At 47.0% G+C, this 13386-nt stretch overlaps 1 protein-coding gene across 7 annotated transcripts in view; it reads right to left on the bottom strand.

Annotated features, from left to right (window-relative positions):
• Positions 1 to 13148, bottom strand: part of PISD (phosphatidylserine decarboxylase) — a 44885-nt gene extending 31737 nt beyond the window's left edge. For 4 of the 7 annotated variants that reach the window (XM_065522247.2, XM_065522245.2, XM_074003946.1 and 1 more), the window contains exons 1-2: positions 13073 to 13148; positions 374 to 453 (exon numbers count right to left, since the gene is read on the bottom strand). Coding sequence is in view for 4 of the 7 variants with exons in the window: in XM_074003946.1 (XP_073860047.1) it covers positions 374 to 453; positions 13073 to 13137 (145 nt within the window). In the remaining 3 variants the exon portion in view is untranslated. Of the gene's footprint in view, positions 1 to 373; positions 454 to 2805; positions 2917 to 13072 lie in introns of all 7 variants that reach the window. The other 3 variants (XM_074003944.1, XM_074003947.1, XM_005567540.5) reach the window with 1 other exon arrangement.
• Positions 13149 to 13386: the final 238 nt, after the last annotated feature.

The following is a 13386-nucleotide window of genomic DNA, read 5'->3' as shown; positions in this document are numbered from 1 at the left end:
AAAAATTAGCCGGTATGCATGCAGTCTTTGAAATATAAAAACAGTAACAACAATTAATAATAAAAATTAGCCAGGCGTGGTGGTGCACGTCTGTGTCCCAGCTACTTGGAGAAGGAGAATTACTTAAACCTATGAGGTGGAGGTTTAGTAAGCTGAGATTGCACCATTGCATTCCAGCCTGGGTGACAGAGCAAGACTCTGTCTCAAAAAAAAAAAGCAAAGCAAAGCTAATGCTTCAGTGATTAACTGCGTGCCAGGTACTTTCCGCACACTAATTCATTTAACTGTAACAACAACCCTATGTTGATCCCAATTTACAGACGACGAAACTGAGGCACAGAGAGGGCCACCACCATCTCTAATTGCTCCTTACCTGTGCGAAAGGCTCTAAAAGGCAGCTTCCACAAGGGCTGTAGAGATTGGCTCAGGGCAGTGATCTCACAGTGATGGAAGCTATAACCAAGCAAAATGAACCATTAAATATTATTCTTAAAATTAAAATTAGTGGATTAATTGGCAAAATTTAAATATTCAATAACAATATTGTATCAATGTAAATGTCTTGGTTTTGACAACTGTACTGTAGGTAAGAAAATGTCCTGTAGGGAAAGGACTGAAATATTTATTTATTCATTCATTCATTCTTGAGATGGAGTCTTGATCTGTCACCCAGGCTGGAGTGCAGTGGCACAATCTCAGCTCACTTCAACCTCCGCCTCCCAGGCTCAAGAGATTCTCCTGCCTCAGCCTCCCTAGTAGCTGGTACTACAGGCATGTGCCACCACGCCCGGCTAATTTTCGTATTTTTAGTAGAGATGAGTTTTCACCATGTTGGCCAGGCTGGTCTTGAACTCCTGATCTCATGTGATCCACCCGCCCGGCCTCCCAAAGTGCTGGGATTACAAGTATAAGCCACCGCACCTGGCCTAGAAAAGGACTTAAAAGCAAAAGGTCATCAAGTTGGCAAATTGCTCTCAAGTGTCTCAGGAAAAAAATGTATATGTATCACACACATACACATATAGAGATGGAAAATGAGAAAGCAAATAGGGCTGACATTTGAGGAATCTGGGTAAAAGGTATTTGGGAATTCTATGTACTATTTCTATAACTTTCTGTAAGCCTGAAACTATTTCCCAATAAAAAGATTTTTTGGGTTTTTTTTGGGAGGCTGAGGTGGGCAGATCACCTGAGGTTGGGAGTTTGAGACCAGCCTGACCAACATGGAGAAACCCCACCTCTACTAAAAATACAAAATTAGCTGGGTATTGTGGCACATGCCTGTAATTCCAGCTACTTGGGAGGCTGAGGTAGGAGAATCACTTGAACCTGGGAGACGGAGGTTGAGATGAGCTGAGATCGTGCCATCGCACTCCAGCCGGGGCAACAAGAGCAAAACTGCATCTCAAAAAAAAAAAAAAAAAAGAAAATACTATTCTGGTTCAGTTAGTTTCTCTTCTTTGTTTCATCTTTGCCTGGAGAAATCAGACATATTCCCAGTGGCAATAAATGACTATGCCGGCAAGCAAAGCATTAATGAGTTTTTGGTTGAGTTTCCCTTAATCAAAGAGGAAATATCTCACTTTCAGTTTAGATATCACTTCAGTTTCCCCAAATACTGACCTGAAATCTAAAGTAAAAAAACTGTATCCAAGTCAATAAACATTTTTTTCCTTGGAACCCTTTATGATAGAATAATTCACTCTATTATAAATGTCTAAATTAGGCCGGGCGCAGTGGCTCAAGCCTGTAATCCCAGCACTTTGGGAGGCCGAGACGGGCGGATCACGAGGTCAGGAGATCGAGACCATCCTGGCTAACACAGTGAAACCCCGTCTCTACTAAAAATACAAAAAACTTAGCCAGGCGAGGTGGCAGGCGCCTGTAGTCCCAGCTACTCGGGAGGCTGAGGCAGGAGAATGGCGTGAACCCGGGAGGCGGAGCTTGCAGTGAGCTGAGATCTGGCCACTGCACTCCAGCCTGGGTGACAGAGCGAGACTCCGTCTCAAAAAAAAAAAAAAATGTCTAAATTAGTATTTTTGTGAAAAATAGAATTGCATTTATTACTTTCATACTATAACATTTACTTCCGTGGATATTTAGTTATGTCTTTTGTGTGTGTGTGTGTGTGTGACAGAGTCTCACTCTGTTACGCAGGCTGGAGCGGATCTTGGCTCACTGCAACCTCCACCTCCCGGGTTCAAGCGATTCTCATGCCTCAGCCTCCTGAGTACCTGGAATTACAGGCACATGCCACCACACCTGACTAATTTTTGTATTTTTAGTAGAGACACGGTTTCACCACGTTGGCCAGGCTGGCCTCAAACTCCTGACCTCAAGTGATCCACCTGCCTCGGCCCTCCAAAGTGCTGGGATTACAGGCGTGAGCCACAGCACTTAGCCCAAGTTATGTCTTATATAGATATCCTACAAACGTTATCAGATTTAGGTATTTTCCTTTTTTCGCATAAAATTTCCTTGCCTTACAAACACCTGGCTGAGCACGATGGCTCACGCCTGTAATCCCAGCATTTTGGGAGGCCGAGGTGGGTGGATCACTTGAGGTCAGGAGTTCGAGACCAGCCTGGCCAACATGGTGAAACCCTGTCTCTACTAAAAATACAAAACTTAGCCGGGCATGGTGGCACACACACTGTAGTACCAGCTACTCGGGAAGCTGAGGCAAGAGAATCACTTGAACCTGGGAAGTGGAGGTTGCAGTGAGCTGAGATCATGCCACTGCACTCCAGTCTAGGCAACAGAGCGAGACTCCGTCTCAAAAAACAAAACAAAACAAACACCCACCTTGCCAGGCTGGGCATTGCAGTTCACAACTATAATCCTGGCACTGTGGGAGGCTGAGGCGGGAGGATTGCTTGAGCCCAGGAGTTCAAGACCAGCCTGGTGAAACCCCATCTGTACAAAAAATACAAAAATTAGCCGGGCATGATGGTGTGTGCCTGTAGTCCTACCGAACCAAAAAGCTGAAGTGGGAGGATCGCCTGAACCCAGGAGGCAGAGGTTACAGTGAGCCGAAATCACGCCACTGTAGTCAAGCCTGGGTGACAGAGTAGGACCCTGCCTTAAAAAAATCAAAAACCACACCCTTGCAGCATAGCGCTATTGTAGCTAACATGATGAATCCGATCCTCCTATAGGCAAACAAGGTTTGTACGGAGAAAAAGCATCTTACCATGACGAGCGCCACCCCCAAGGCCAGCCAGATACACAGCTATTAACACAATGAAGGGTGTATTTCAGTATATGAAAGTTCTTTCAGTTCTGAACAATGTTCATTTCTTAGACTGGATACTCCCACTACCACAGCAAAAAGCCTAAAATCCTGCTTTCCAAACAGAATTTTAACAGGAAGTGCAAAAACTGACTAAAGCATGAATTGTTGTGTTCTGTACACTGCCACATTGTGTTTTCCAGAATACTGAAAAACCCCTAACTGAAAGAATGTTTGCAGACTGGTTAACAAGGCTTTGTCTGACAGGAGGAAATAGGAATGGAAGATGATCATTTATATATCCACCGTAACTGGACACAGGGCACTCAGGTGGTTTGTTTTGCATATCCACCTTCCCCCTCAGGAACCCTGCCCAAGAACAAAGAGCTCAGCTTTTTGTCCACTGCTGTAGCCCCAGTTGCTGGAACAAATATTGGGAAATTCATTATATCAGTTTGGTACGTCAGATTTAGGTACTTTCCTTTTTGCACATAAAATTTCCTTGACTTAAAAACAGCTAGCCAGGCATGGTGGCTCATGCCTGTAATCCCAGCACTTTGGAAGGCCAAGGCGGGTGGATTACTTGAGGTCAGGAGTTCAAGACCAGCCTGGTCAACGTGGTGAAACCCCATTTCTACTAAAAATACAAAAATTAGGTGTGGTGGCACACACGCTGTAGTACCAGATACTCAGGAGGCTGAGGCAGGAGAATTTTATTATGGGATCTTCCCGATTTTCAGATGAATGCTGTCATTTCTTCAGTCCTACACAAACACTGTCTACCATGTTATCATTCTTTGGTCCCCCTACTTTTCTGCTCTTCTTCATTCCAAGCCTAAAAAGAGCTCTCTATTCACTGTCACCACTTCCTCACCTCTCAGCCTCTTAGTCCCACTCAATAAAGTTTTGTTCCTATCACACCACCTCATCAAGGTCACCAACAACCCTCCTGTTGCCAACACCAACACACACACACATCTGAGGTCTCATCTTACTTGACGTCTCAGCAGCATGACACAGTTGATCTTTCTCTCCTTGAAAAACTCTTCACTGGGCTTTTGGGACCGTGATTTTTTCCTCCTGTTTCTTCTCAGTCTCTATTTGTGAATTCTCCTTTGCTTCCTAACTGTGGATTCTTGCCATGCCCAGGGTTCAGATCTCTTCTCTACCTATGCACTCTCCCCAGAGATGCTTATCCAGTCCCATGGCTTTAAAGAACCATCCACTGATGACTCCTTCATTGCTCCTCCAGGGGCCAGCTACCCAGTGGCCCCACTTTGAGTCCTCTTAAACTGAGTCTGTAGAAAACAGGATTCCTGCCAGGCCGGGCGCGGTGGCTCAAGCCTGTAATCCCAGCACTTTGGGAGGCCGAGACGGGCGGATCACGAGGTCAGGAGATCGAGACCATCCTGGCTGACACGGTGAAACCCTGTCTCTACTAAAAAATACAAAAAACTAGCCGGGCGAGGTGGCGGGCGCCTGTAGTCCCAGCTACTCGGGAGGCTGAGGCAGGAGAATGGCGTGAACCCGGGAGGCGGAGCTTGCAGTGAGCTGAGATCCGGCCACTGCACTCCAGCCTGGGTGGCAGAGCGAGACTCCGTCTCAAAAAAAAAAAAAAAAAAAAAAAAAAAAAAAAAAAAAAAAAAGAAAACAGGATTCCTGACCCTCTCTAACTCACCTTCAATCTGCTCCTGCCCCAGAGTTCTCTATCGATAGCAGAGACTAGCCAGATATTTACCAAATGCACTTCCTCTTCTGGACACCTGTTAGACTACATTTCCCAGCCTCCCATGCAGCAAGGTGTGGCCATGAGACTGAGTGTGAACCAATGAAATCTGAGGATCATTCAGGCTTCCCAGGCATTCACCTCCAAGCTTACCTCCTCCAGCCAGCTTGATGCAGACAAACATGCCAACTGTGGAAGTATTAAAGATGGCAGGAAGGCCAGGCACGGTGGCTCACACCTGTAATCCTAGTGCTTTGGGAGGCTGAGGTGGGGGGATTGCCTGAGCTCAGGAGTTCGAGACCAGCCTGGGCAATATGGTAAAACCCAGTAGCTACTAAAACACAAAAAATTAGATGGGTGTGGTGGTGTGCACCTGTAATCCCAGCTACTCAGGAGGCTGACGCAGGAGAATTGCTTCAACCTGGGAGGCAGAGGCTGCAGTGAGCCGAGATCATGCCACTGCACTCCAGCCCTGGGTGACAGAGCAAGACTCCGTCTCCAAAAAAAAAAAAAAGATGGCAGGAGACTGGGTCCCTGAACATTGCTTGGAGAACAGCTGCCCTGCCAATCAGGAGCACCCAATAGGGCTTTACAAAAGTGAGAAATAAACTTCTACTGCGTTAAGCCACTGAGAATGCTAGTGTTTATCTGTTACAGTACCAGCATTACTATAATTAACATACCAGGTCAAAACAAGGTACCACTGTTCATCCAGCCCTCAGGTACAACCTTTTTTTTTTTTTTTTGAGATGGAGTCTCGCTCTGTCGCCCAGGCTGGAGTGCAGTGGCTGGATCTCAACTCACTACAAGCTCCGCCTCCCGGATTCATGCCATTCTCCTGCCTCAGTCTCCCGAGTAGCTGGGACTACAGGCGCCCGCCACTTCGCCTGGCCAGTTTTCTGTATTTTTTAGTAGAGACGGGGTTTCACCGTGTTAGCCAGGATGGTCTCGATCTCCTGACTCATGATTCGCCCGTCTCGGCCTCCCAAAGTGCTGGGATTACAGGCATGAGCCACCGCACCCAGCCCAGGACTCATTTTTAAGTCCTTTCTTTCTCATCATCCAAATTCAATCCACTGGCAAGGCATGAAAACTTTACCACTGGCCAGGATTGGTGGCTCACGCCTGTAATCTCAGCACTTTGGGAGGCTGAGGCAGGTGGATCACCTGAGGTCGGGAGTTTGAGACCAGCCTGGGCAATAAGTGAAACCCCGTCTCTACTAAAAATACAAAAAAATTAGCCTGCCAATATGGTGAAACCCCATCTCTACTAAAAATACAAAAAATTAGACGGGTGTGATGGTGGTGGCCTGTAATCCCAGCTACTTGGGAGACTGAGGCAAGAGAACTGCTTGAACCCGTGATGTGGAAGTTGCAATGAGCCAAGATCACACCACTGAACTCCAGCCTTGGCATGACAGAGAGAGACTTTGTCTGAAAAAAGCAAAAAATAAAGGCCGGGCATGGTGGCTGATGCCTGTGAGAACTCCCAGCACTTTGGGAGGCCAAGGTGGGTGGATCACAAGGTCAGGAGTCCGAGACCAGCCTGGCCAGCATGGTGAAACTCCATCTCTACTAAAAATACAAAAATTAGCCAGGTGTGGTGGTCGGCGCCTATAATCCTAGTTACTCAGGAGGCTGAGGCAGGAGAATTGCTTGAACCTGGGAGACGGAGGTTGCAGTGAGCCGAGATTGCGCACTGCACTCCAGCTTGGGTGACAGAGCAAGACTCTGTCTCGAAAAAAAATAAATAAAACAGAAAGACAAAATCCCACATCTTTTCAGCCTCTCAGATCTCTAGCTACTTTCCCTCTCTTCCTCCTCACTCACTCCTCTTGCCGCTCCTTGTCCACACCACATGTGTGCCCCTTTCCACACTCCTCCATTTGCTGTTTGCTCTGCTGGGTACACCCCTCTCCTATGTGGCTCACTCTCTCATCATTTAGTTCTCTGCTCAAATGTTACTCCTCAGTGCAGTTTTTCCTGAGCACTGTATGTCCAAGACTTGGCCCTCTTGAGCACTAACTTCTGAATTTTTTTTTTTTTTTAATTTTTCTGGGTATGTAGTAGGTATATATATTTACGTGTTACATGAGCTAGTTTGATACAGGCATGCAATGTGGAATAATCACACTAGGTAAATGGGATATCTATCCCCTCAAGCTTTCAAGCTCTGTGTTACAAATAATCCAGTTACACTCTTTTAGTGTTTTGTTTTGTTTTTTGAGACGGCGTTTTGCTCTGTCGCCCAGGCTGGAGTGCAGTGATCTCGGCTCAGTGCAACCTCTGCCTCCCAGGTTCAAGCATTTCTCTGCCTCAGCCTCCCGAGTAGCTGGGATTACAGGCGCCCACCACCATGCCTGGCTAATTTTTTGTATTTTTAGTAGAGACGGGGTTTCACCCTCTTGGCCAGGCTGATCTTGATCACAACCCTGTTGTGCTAGCAAATACTAGGTCTTACTCATTTTATTTTATTTTTTTGAGATGGAGTCTTGCTCTGTTGCCCAGGCTGGAGTGCAATGGCGCAATCTCAGCTCACTGCAACCTCTGACTCCCGGGTTCAAGCAATTCTCCTACCTCAGCCTCCTGAGTAGCTGGGATTACAGGAGCACACCACCATGCCTGGCTAATTTTTTGTATTTTCAGTAGTGACAGGGTTTGTGGGCCAGGCTAGTCTTGAACTCCTAACCTCAGGTGATCCACCCACCTGAGCCTCCAAAGTGCTGGGATTACAGGCGTAAGCCACTGCGCCTGGCCCATTTTATTTTTTTGATACCCATTAACCATCCCCATATCCTCCCATCCCCCCACCCCCCCACTACCCTTTCCAACTTCTGGTAACTATCCTTCTACTATCTCCATGAGTTCAACTGTTTTAATTTACAGCTCCCACAAATAAGTGAGAACATGCAAAGTCTGTCTTTCTGTTGAACACTAGCTTCTTAATTATCTTGCTTTTTCTTCATAGCATTTCTCATTACCCAAAATGAATGGATTCTGTATGTATTCAGTTATTTGTTTACTGTAGGTATACCTCGATGAACACAGGGGTTTATCTGTGTTCTCACTGGCCTTCAATCTCAACAGTGAGAGTATGCCCAGAAAGACGAATGGATGGGTTAAAACAGATGTCTCTTCTACATGCATTCTGCATCACATCCCGCAAGCAGGGAATTAAAGCCCACAATTAAGCACTACAGTCTGCCTGTGCAACTCAAATCTCAGCGCTACCACTTCTTAGCAGCTGTGTGACCTTAGGAAATTTCTTAACTAACCTTAAGCCTCAGTTTCTCCACCTGCAAAAACAAAACTCACCTCATTAGAAGACAATCATGCAAAACCTGAGCCCAGGGCCTAGCACCTAATTACATTGTTATTACTATTAAGAGTTGATATTCAGCTGACATACACTGGGATGGCCATATCAATCATCTATGACCAGCATTCACTCTCACTAATCTGTCTCCATAGTGTCCTGGTTATAAGTTTTTTTTTTTTTTTTTTGAGACAGGGTCTCACTCTGTCACCCAGGCTGGAATGCAGTGGTGAAATCACAGCTCACTGCTGCCTCGACCTCCTGGGCACAAGTGAACCTCCCACCGTAGCTTCCCAAGTAGCTGGGACCACAGACATGCACCCAGCTACTTTTTGTAGAGAGGAGGTCTCACTATGTTACTCACGTTGGTCTTGAACTCTTGGGCTCAAGCAATTCTCCCGCCTCAGCCTCCCAAAGTGTTAAGATTACAGACATAAGTCACCACACCTGGCCAATTGCACTAGTTTTTTCTTTTTCTTTTTCTTTTTTTAAGACAGGGTCTCACTCTGTTGCCCAGGCTGGAGTGCACTGGCATGATCTTGGTTCACAGCAGCCTCAACCCCCTGGGCTCAAGCAGTCCTCCTACCTCAGCCTCCCAAGTAGCTGGGACTACAGGTATGCACCACCATGACCAGCTAATTTTTGTATTTTTTGTACAGATAGGGTTTTGGCATGTTGCCCAGGCTGGTCTTGAACTCCTGAGCTCCTGCAATCCACCTGCCTTAGCCTCCCAAAGTGCTGGGATTACAGGCGTGAGACACCACGCACAGGCCTAAGACATTTTTAACATCACTGCTAGTAGTAACATTTTGCCTATAGTCCTTATGTCTCCCTTGTTTTCTAAAGCTGTGAAAGTTCTCCTAAAACAGAACTGACAGACCTCTTGAAGGCATTATCCCATATTCCACCTTGTATTACAAGTATATAATAAAGTTCCTTGAAGACAAGGCCTATTTCAAATGTTTTTAAATTCTTCATTCTCTCCTCCTCCCCTTCTTTTTTCTCCCTTCTCCATGGTCCCTTGACACTGTGGCTTGCAGTGGTAAGGATGTCATAAATATTTCTGAACGGAAGTCATGCACGAAAAACTACTTCCTAGGTACTATTGTCCATATTTGCCTGAACCTAAGAATCACCTGTAAAAACTACAGTTGCCAGGGCCCCAACTTGTATCTACTGAATCTGAAATTGGCAGCAGGATGGGGGCATGTCTGGAATCTTTCTTTTTTTTTTTTTGAGACAGAGTCTCGCTCTGTCACCCAGGCTGGAGTCCAGTGGCGCAATCTCAGCTCACTGCAACTTCCGTCTCCCGGGTTCAAGAGATTCTCCTGCCTCAGCCTCCTGAGTAGTTGGGACTACAGACACAAGCCACCACACCCAGCTAATTTTTGCATTTTCAGTAGAGACGGGGTTTCACCATGTTGGCCAGGCTGGTCTCGATCTCCTGACCTCGTGATCCACCCACCTTGGCCTCCCAAAGTGCCGGGATTACAGGCATGCGCCACCGCGCCCGGCTTTTATTTTTATTTTTTTAAATCAGCTAGCCTCCCAAGTCACAGCAGGCTCAGAGAGACTTCCAAGGAATCTCTATTTCTTTTTCCTTTTTTTTTTTTTTTTTGAGACGGAGTCTCGCTCTCTCGCCCAGGCTGGAGTGCAGTGGCGCGATCTCGGCTCACTGCAAGCTCTACTTCCCAAGTAGCTGGGACTACAGGCGCCCGCCAAAATGCCCGGCTAATTTTTTATATTTTTAGTAGAGATGGGGTTTCACCATGTTAGCCAGGATAGTCTCGATCTGCTGACCTCATGACCCGCCCGCCTCAGCCTCCCAAAGTGCTGGGATTACAGGCGTGAGCCACCGTGCCTGGCCAGGAATCTCTATTTCTAACAAGCATCCCAGCCCATTCAGCCCATTCTTTTATCAAATGAGTTTGGGAAACATGGCCCTAAATTATCACCCAAGATGTTATCTATCACCTGTCACACATCACCCAGTTATTGAAAAACTTACCTGAAATATAAGGTTTTCATTTACATGTCTCACAAATAGACACTGGTTTACTAAAAACCTACGGAAATGTTATCTTTTTGGTTTGTGTATCAATATCATTTCTATCTTGATACAGAATACCTTTGAAAATTAAGACTTCTTATTGTACCCAAATCTTCATCCCTCTCACCCTCTGCATCTAAGTCTAATCTTATCTATCTACACTGGTACTAAAATACAGCTTTTTTGGCCGGGCACGGTGGCTCATGCCTGTAATCCCAGCTCTTTGGGAGGCCGAGGCAGATGAATCACAAGGTCAGGAGATCGACACCATCCTGGCTAAAATGGTGAAACCCCGTCTCTACTAAAAATACAAAAAATTAGCTGGGCGTGGTGGCGGGCGCCTGTAGTCCCAGCTACTCGGGAGGCTGAGGCAGGAGAATGGCGTGCACCCGGGAGGCGGAGCTTGCAGTAAGCCAAGATCGCACCACTGCACTTCAGCCTGGGCAACAGTGCGAGACTCCACCTCATGGAAAAAAATATATATATATGTGTGTATATATATGTGTGCGTATATATGTGTGTGTATATATATACATATATATGTGTGTATATATATACATATATATGTGTGTATATATATGTGTATATATAGCTTTTTTCTCCCCCTTTTTAAAACGATGGTGACTGAGGTACAGCTTCCTCTCATCATTTAAAAAAATTATTGTAGATGGGGTGCGATAGCTCACCTCTGTAATGCCAGCACTTTCGTAGGTGAAAGTGGGTGGATGGCTGGGTGCGGTGGCTCACGCCTGTAAACCCAGCACTTTGGGAGGCCGAGGCAGGCAGATCACGAGGTCAGGAGATGGAGACCACCCTGGGAAACATGGTGAAACCCCATCTCCACTAAAAATACAAAACTTAGCTGGGCATGGTGGTGCGCGGCTGTAGTCCCAGCTACTTGGCAGGTTGAGGCAGGAGAATCGCTTGAACCTAGGAGGCAGAGGTTGAGGTGAGCCGAGATCACACCACTGCACTCCAGCCTGGGCGACAGCGAGACTCCATCTCAAAAAAAAAAAAAAAAAGTGGATAGATCACTTGAGCCCAGGAGTTCGAGACCAGCCTGGGCAACATGGTAAAACCCTGTGTCTACCCCCCTCAAAAAAAGCAAAAAAAAACAGCTGGGCGTGGTGGCGTGCACCTGTGGTCCTAGCTACTCAGGAGGCTGAGGTGGGAGAACTGCTTGAGCTGAGGAGGTGGAGGCTGCAGTGAGCCATCATCACACCACTGCACTTCCTCTTGGGCAACAGAGTGAGGCTCTGATTCCCAAAACAAATAAACAACAACAAAAACTTTTTTAAGATGTCATATTTTAGTCCTTCCAATTCATGACACACTTTATTTTTAATTTTTTTGAGACAAAGTCTCACTGTGCCACCCAGGCAGGAGTGGGGTGGCGCAATCTTGGCTCATTGCAACCTCTGCCTCCCAGGTTCAAGCAATTCTCCTGCCTCAGCCTCCCAAGTAGCTGGGATTACAGGTGCCTGCCACCACGCCCAGCTGATTGTTGTATTTTTTTTAGTAGAGACGGGGTTTCACCACGTTGGCCAGGCTGGTCTCGAACTCCTGACCTCAAGTGCTCCACCCACCTTGGCCTCCCAAAGTGCTGGGATCACAGGCGTGAGCCACCGCACCTGGCCTATGACACACTTTAAATGAATTCAGGGTTGACTCATAAACAGCGCGCCTGCTAATAACATTGAAAACAAAGCCTTCTGCCCAAATTCTAACAGTTACCACCATAATGCAGAGCCCTCTCCTAAGAGATAATCATTTCTGTACAGTTAATGATGAAAATGTCACACTTTCATAACAAGACCAATGACGGTTACTGTTCCCCCCTCAGTCCAAATCCGGTGTCCTTCTCCTCCCAAAACTACAATAAGTTATCCTCTGATCAACGCTGACAAAATGAACCCTGTAAGAAACACACAAGTATGACGCATCTCTCAAATCTTAGCTCTTTGAAATGACACCAGGCAGCCGACTCTGAGTCACAGATACCAACATTTTAACCCATTTTCTGACAGTCCAAATGCTCTATTTTTTGTATAACAACTGTCCCCACAGTGGGCAGCCTGAGAGAAAGATCGTCGCGTGAGAGAGAGGTACCTTGATTCCTGGCTCTGCTACAAACTGGCTAGGTGAACTCGAGCAAATCCCTCCCTCTCTCGGAGCCCCAATCTCATTAACTCCAAAGAGAGACAGCTGGACTAAGAAGACCCCCCTCAAGTCTCTTCAATTTCTAAGAACCTAACAGCTGGGGGTCACAAAGGTTACCAAGACTCTAGCCCCATAACAGACTGTTTTGAGATTACTTAATCCAACCCTCGAGCTTCAAAGACTAAGATCCAGAAATGAAAGTAGCCTGACACTCAATCTAGTGCCCTTCCCACAAGACATCCCTCCTTCTACAAAAACGAACACATGAGAAAATGGCATCTGAACATCTGAAAGCCCTGCCTCGAGTCGAGTGACGGGCAGGAAGCCTATTTCATCTGGTTTTGTCCCTCGTGAACTTCCACCTAGCTGGAAAGGGCAAAGCGAGACTTTCTAGGCCACACCTTAACTAAATCCGGACCGCCCTAGACAGGAGCAGTCGCACCTGCTTCTAAGCTCGAGGTGAAGGTAGCTCCGTCTCCACCCAAGCTCGCCTCAGAGCGAGCCCGCGACAGAGAAACATCTCTCTCCAGACCCCAGCTTGGTCCAGGTTGCCCCACGCCCCAAGGCAGTCTCTCCGCGCTGCTATACCTGCTCCGCCACGGCGCGACCCCGTGCAGTAATCGCAGGAATCGGTGCACCACGGATGTCGCCATCTTCTCTCCTCCCGCTCAGCGAGCCAAGCCCCCTTCACACGCTGGGCGCACGCCTAAGGCGTCACGAGTCTCGAGTTCACTGGGCCAATGAGAAAAGCGCGGGCTGGGGGCGGAGCCGACTAAGCTCCGCCCTGTGTCTACTACCCACCCCATCCGCTTGGCACCTCCGGAGCTGGGGTAACTAGTGCGGGTGGTGGAGCTGTCGGTTTCGCTAAACCTGGGCTTGGTCGCAGCACTGCCACTCCTCCT

The sequence above is a fragment of the Macaca fascicularis genome, chromosome 10 (assembly GCF_037993035.2).
Source record: "Macaca fascicularis isolate 582-1 chromosome 10, T2T-MFA8v1.1".
NCBI classification, from domain to species: Eukaryota; Metazoa; Chordata; class Mammalia; order Primates; family Cercopithecidae; genus Macaca; species Macaca fascicularis.
The sequence above is the reverse complement of the archived record's forward strand: the minus strand, read 5'-3'. Positions and strand labels throughout refer to the sequence as shown.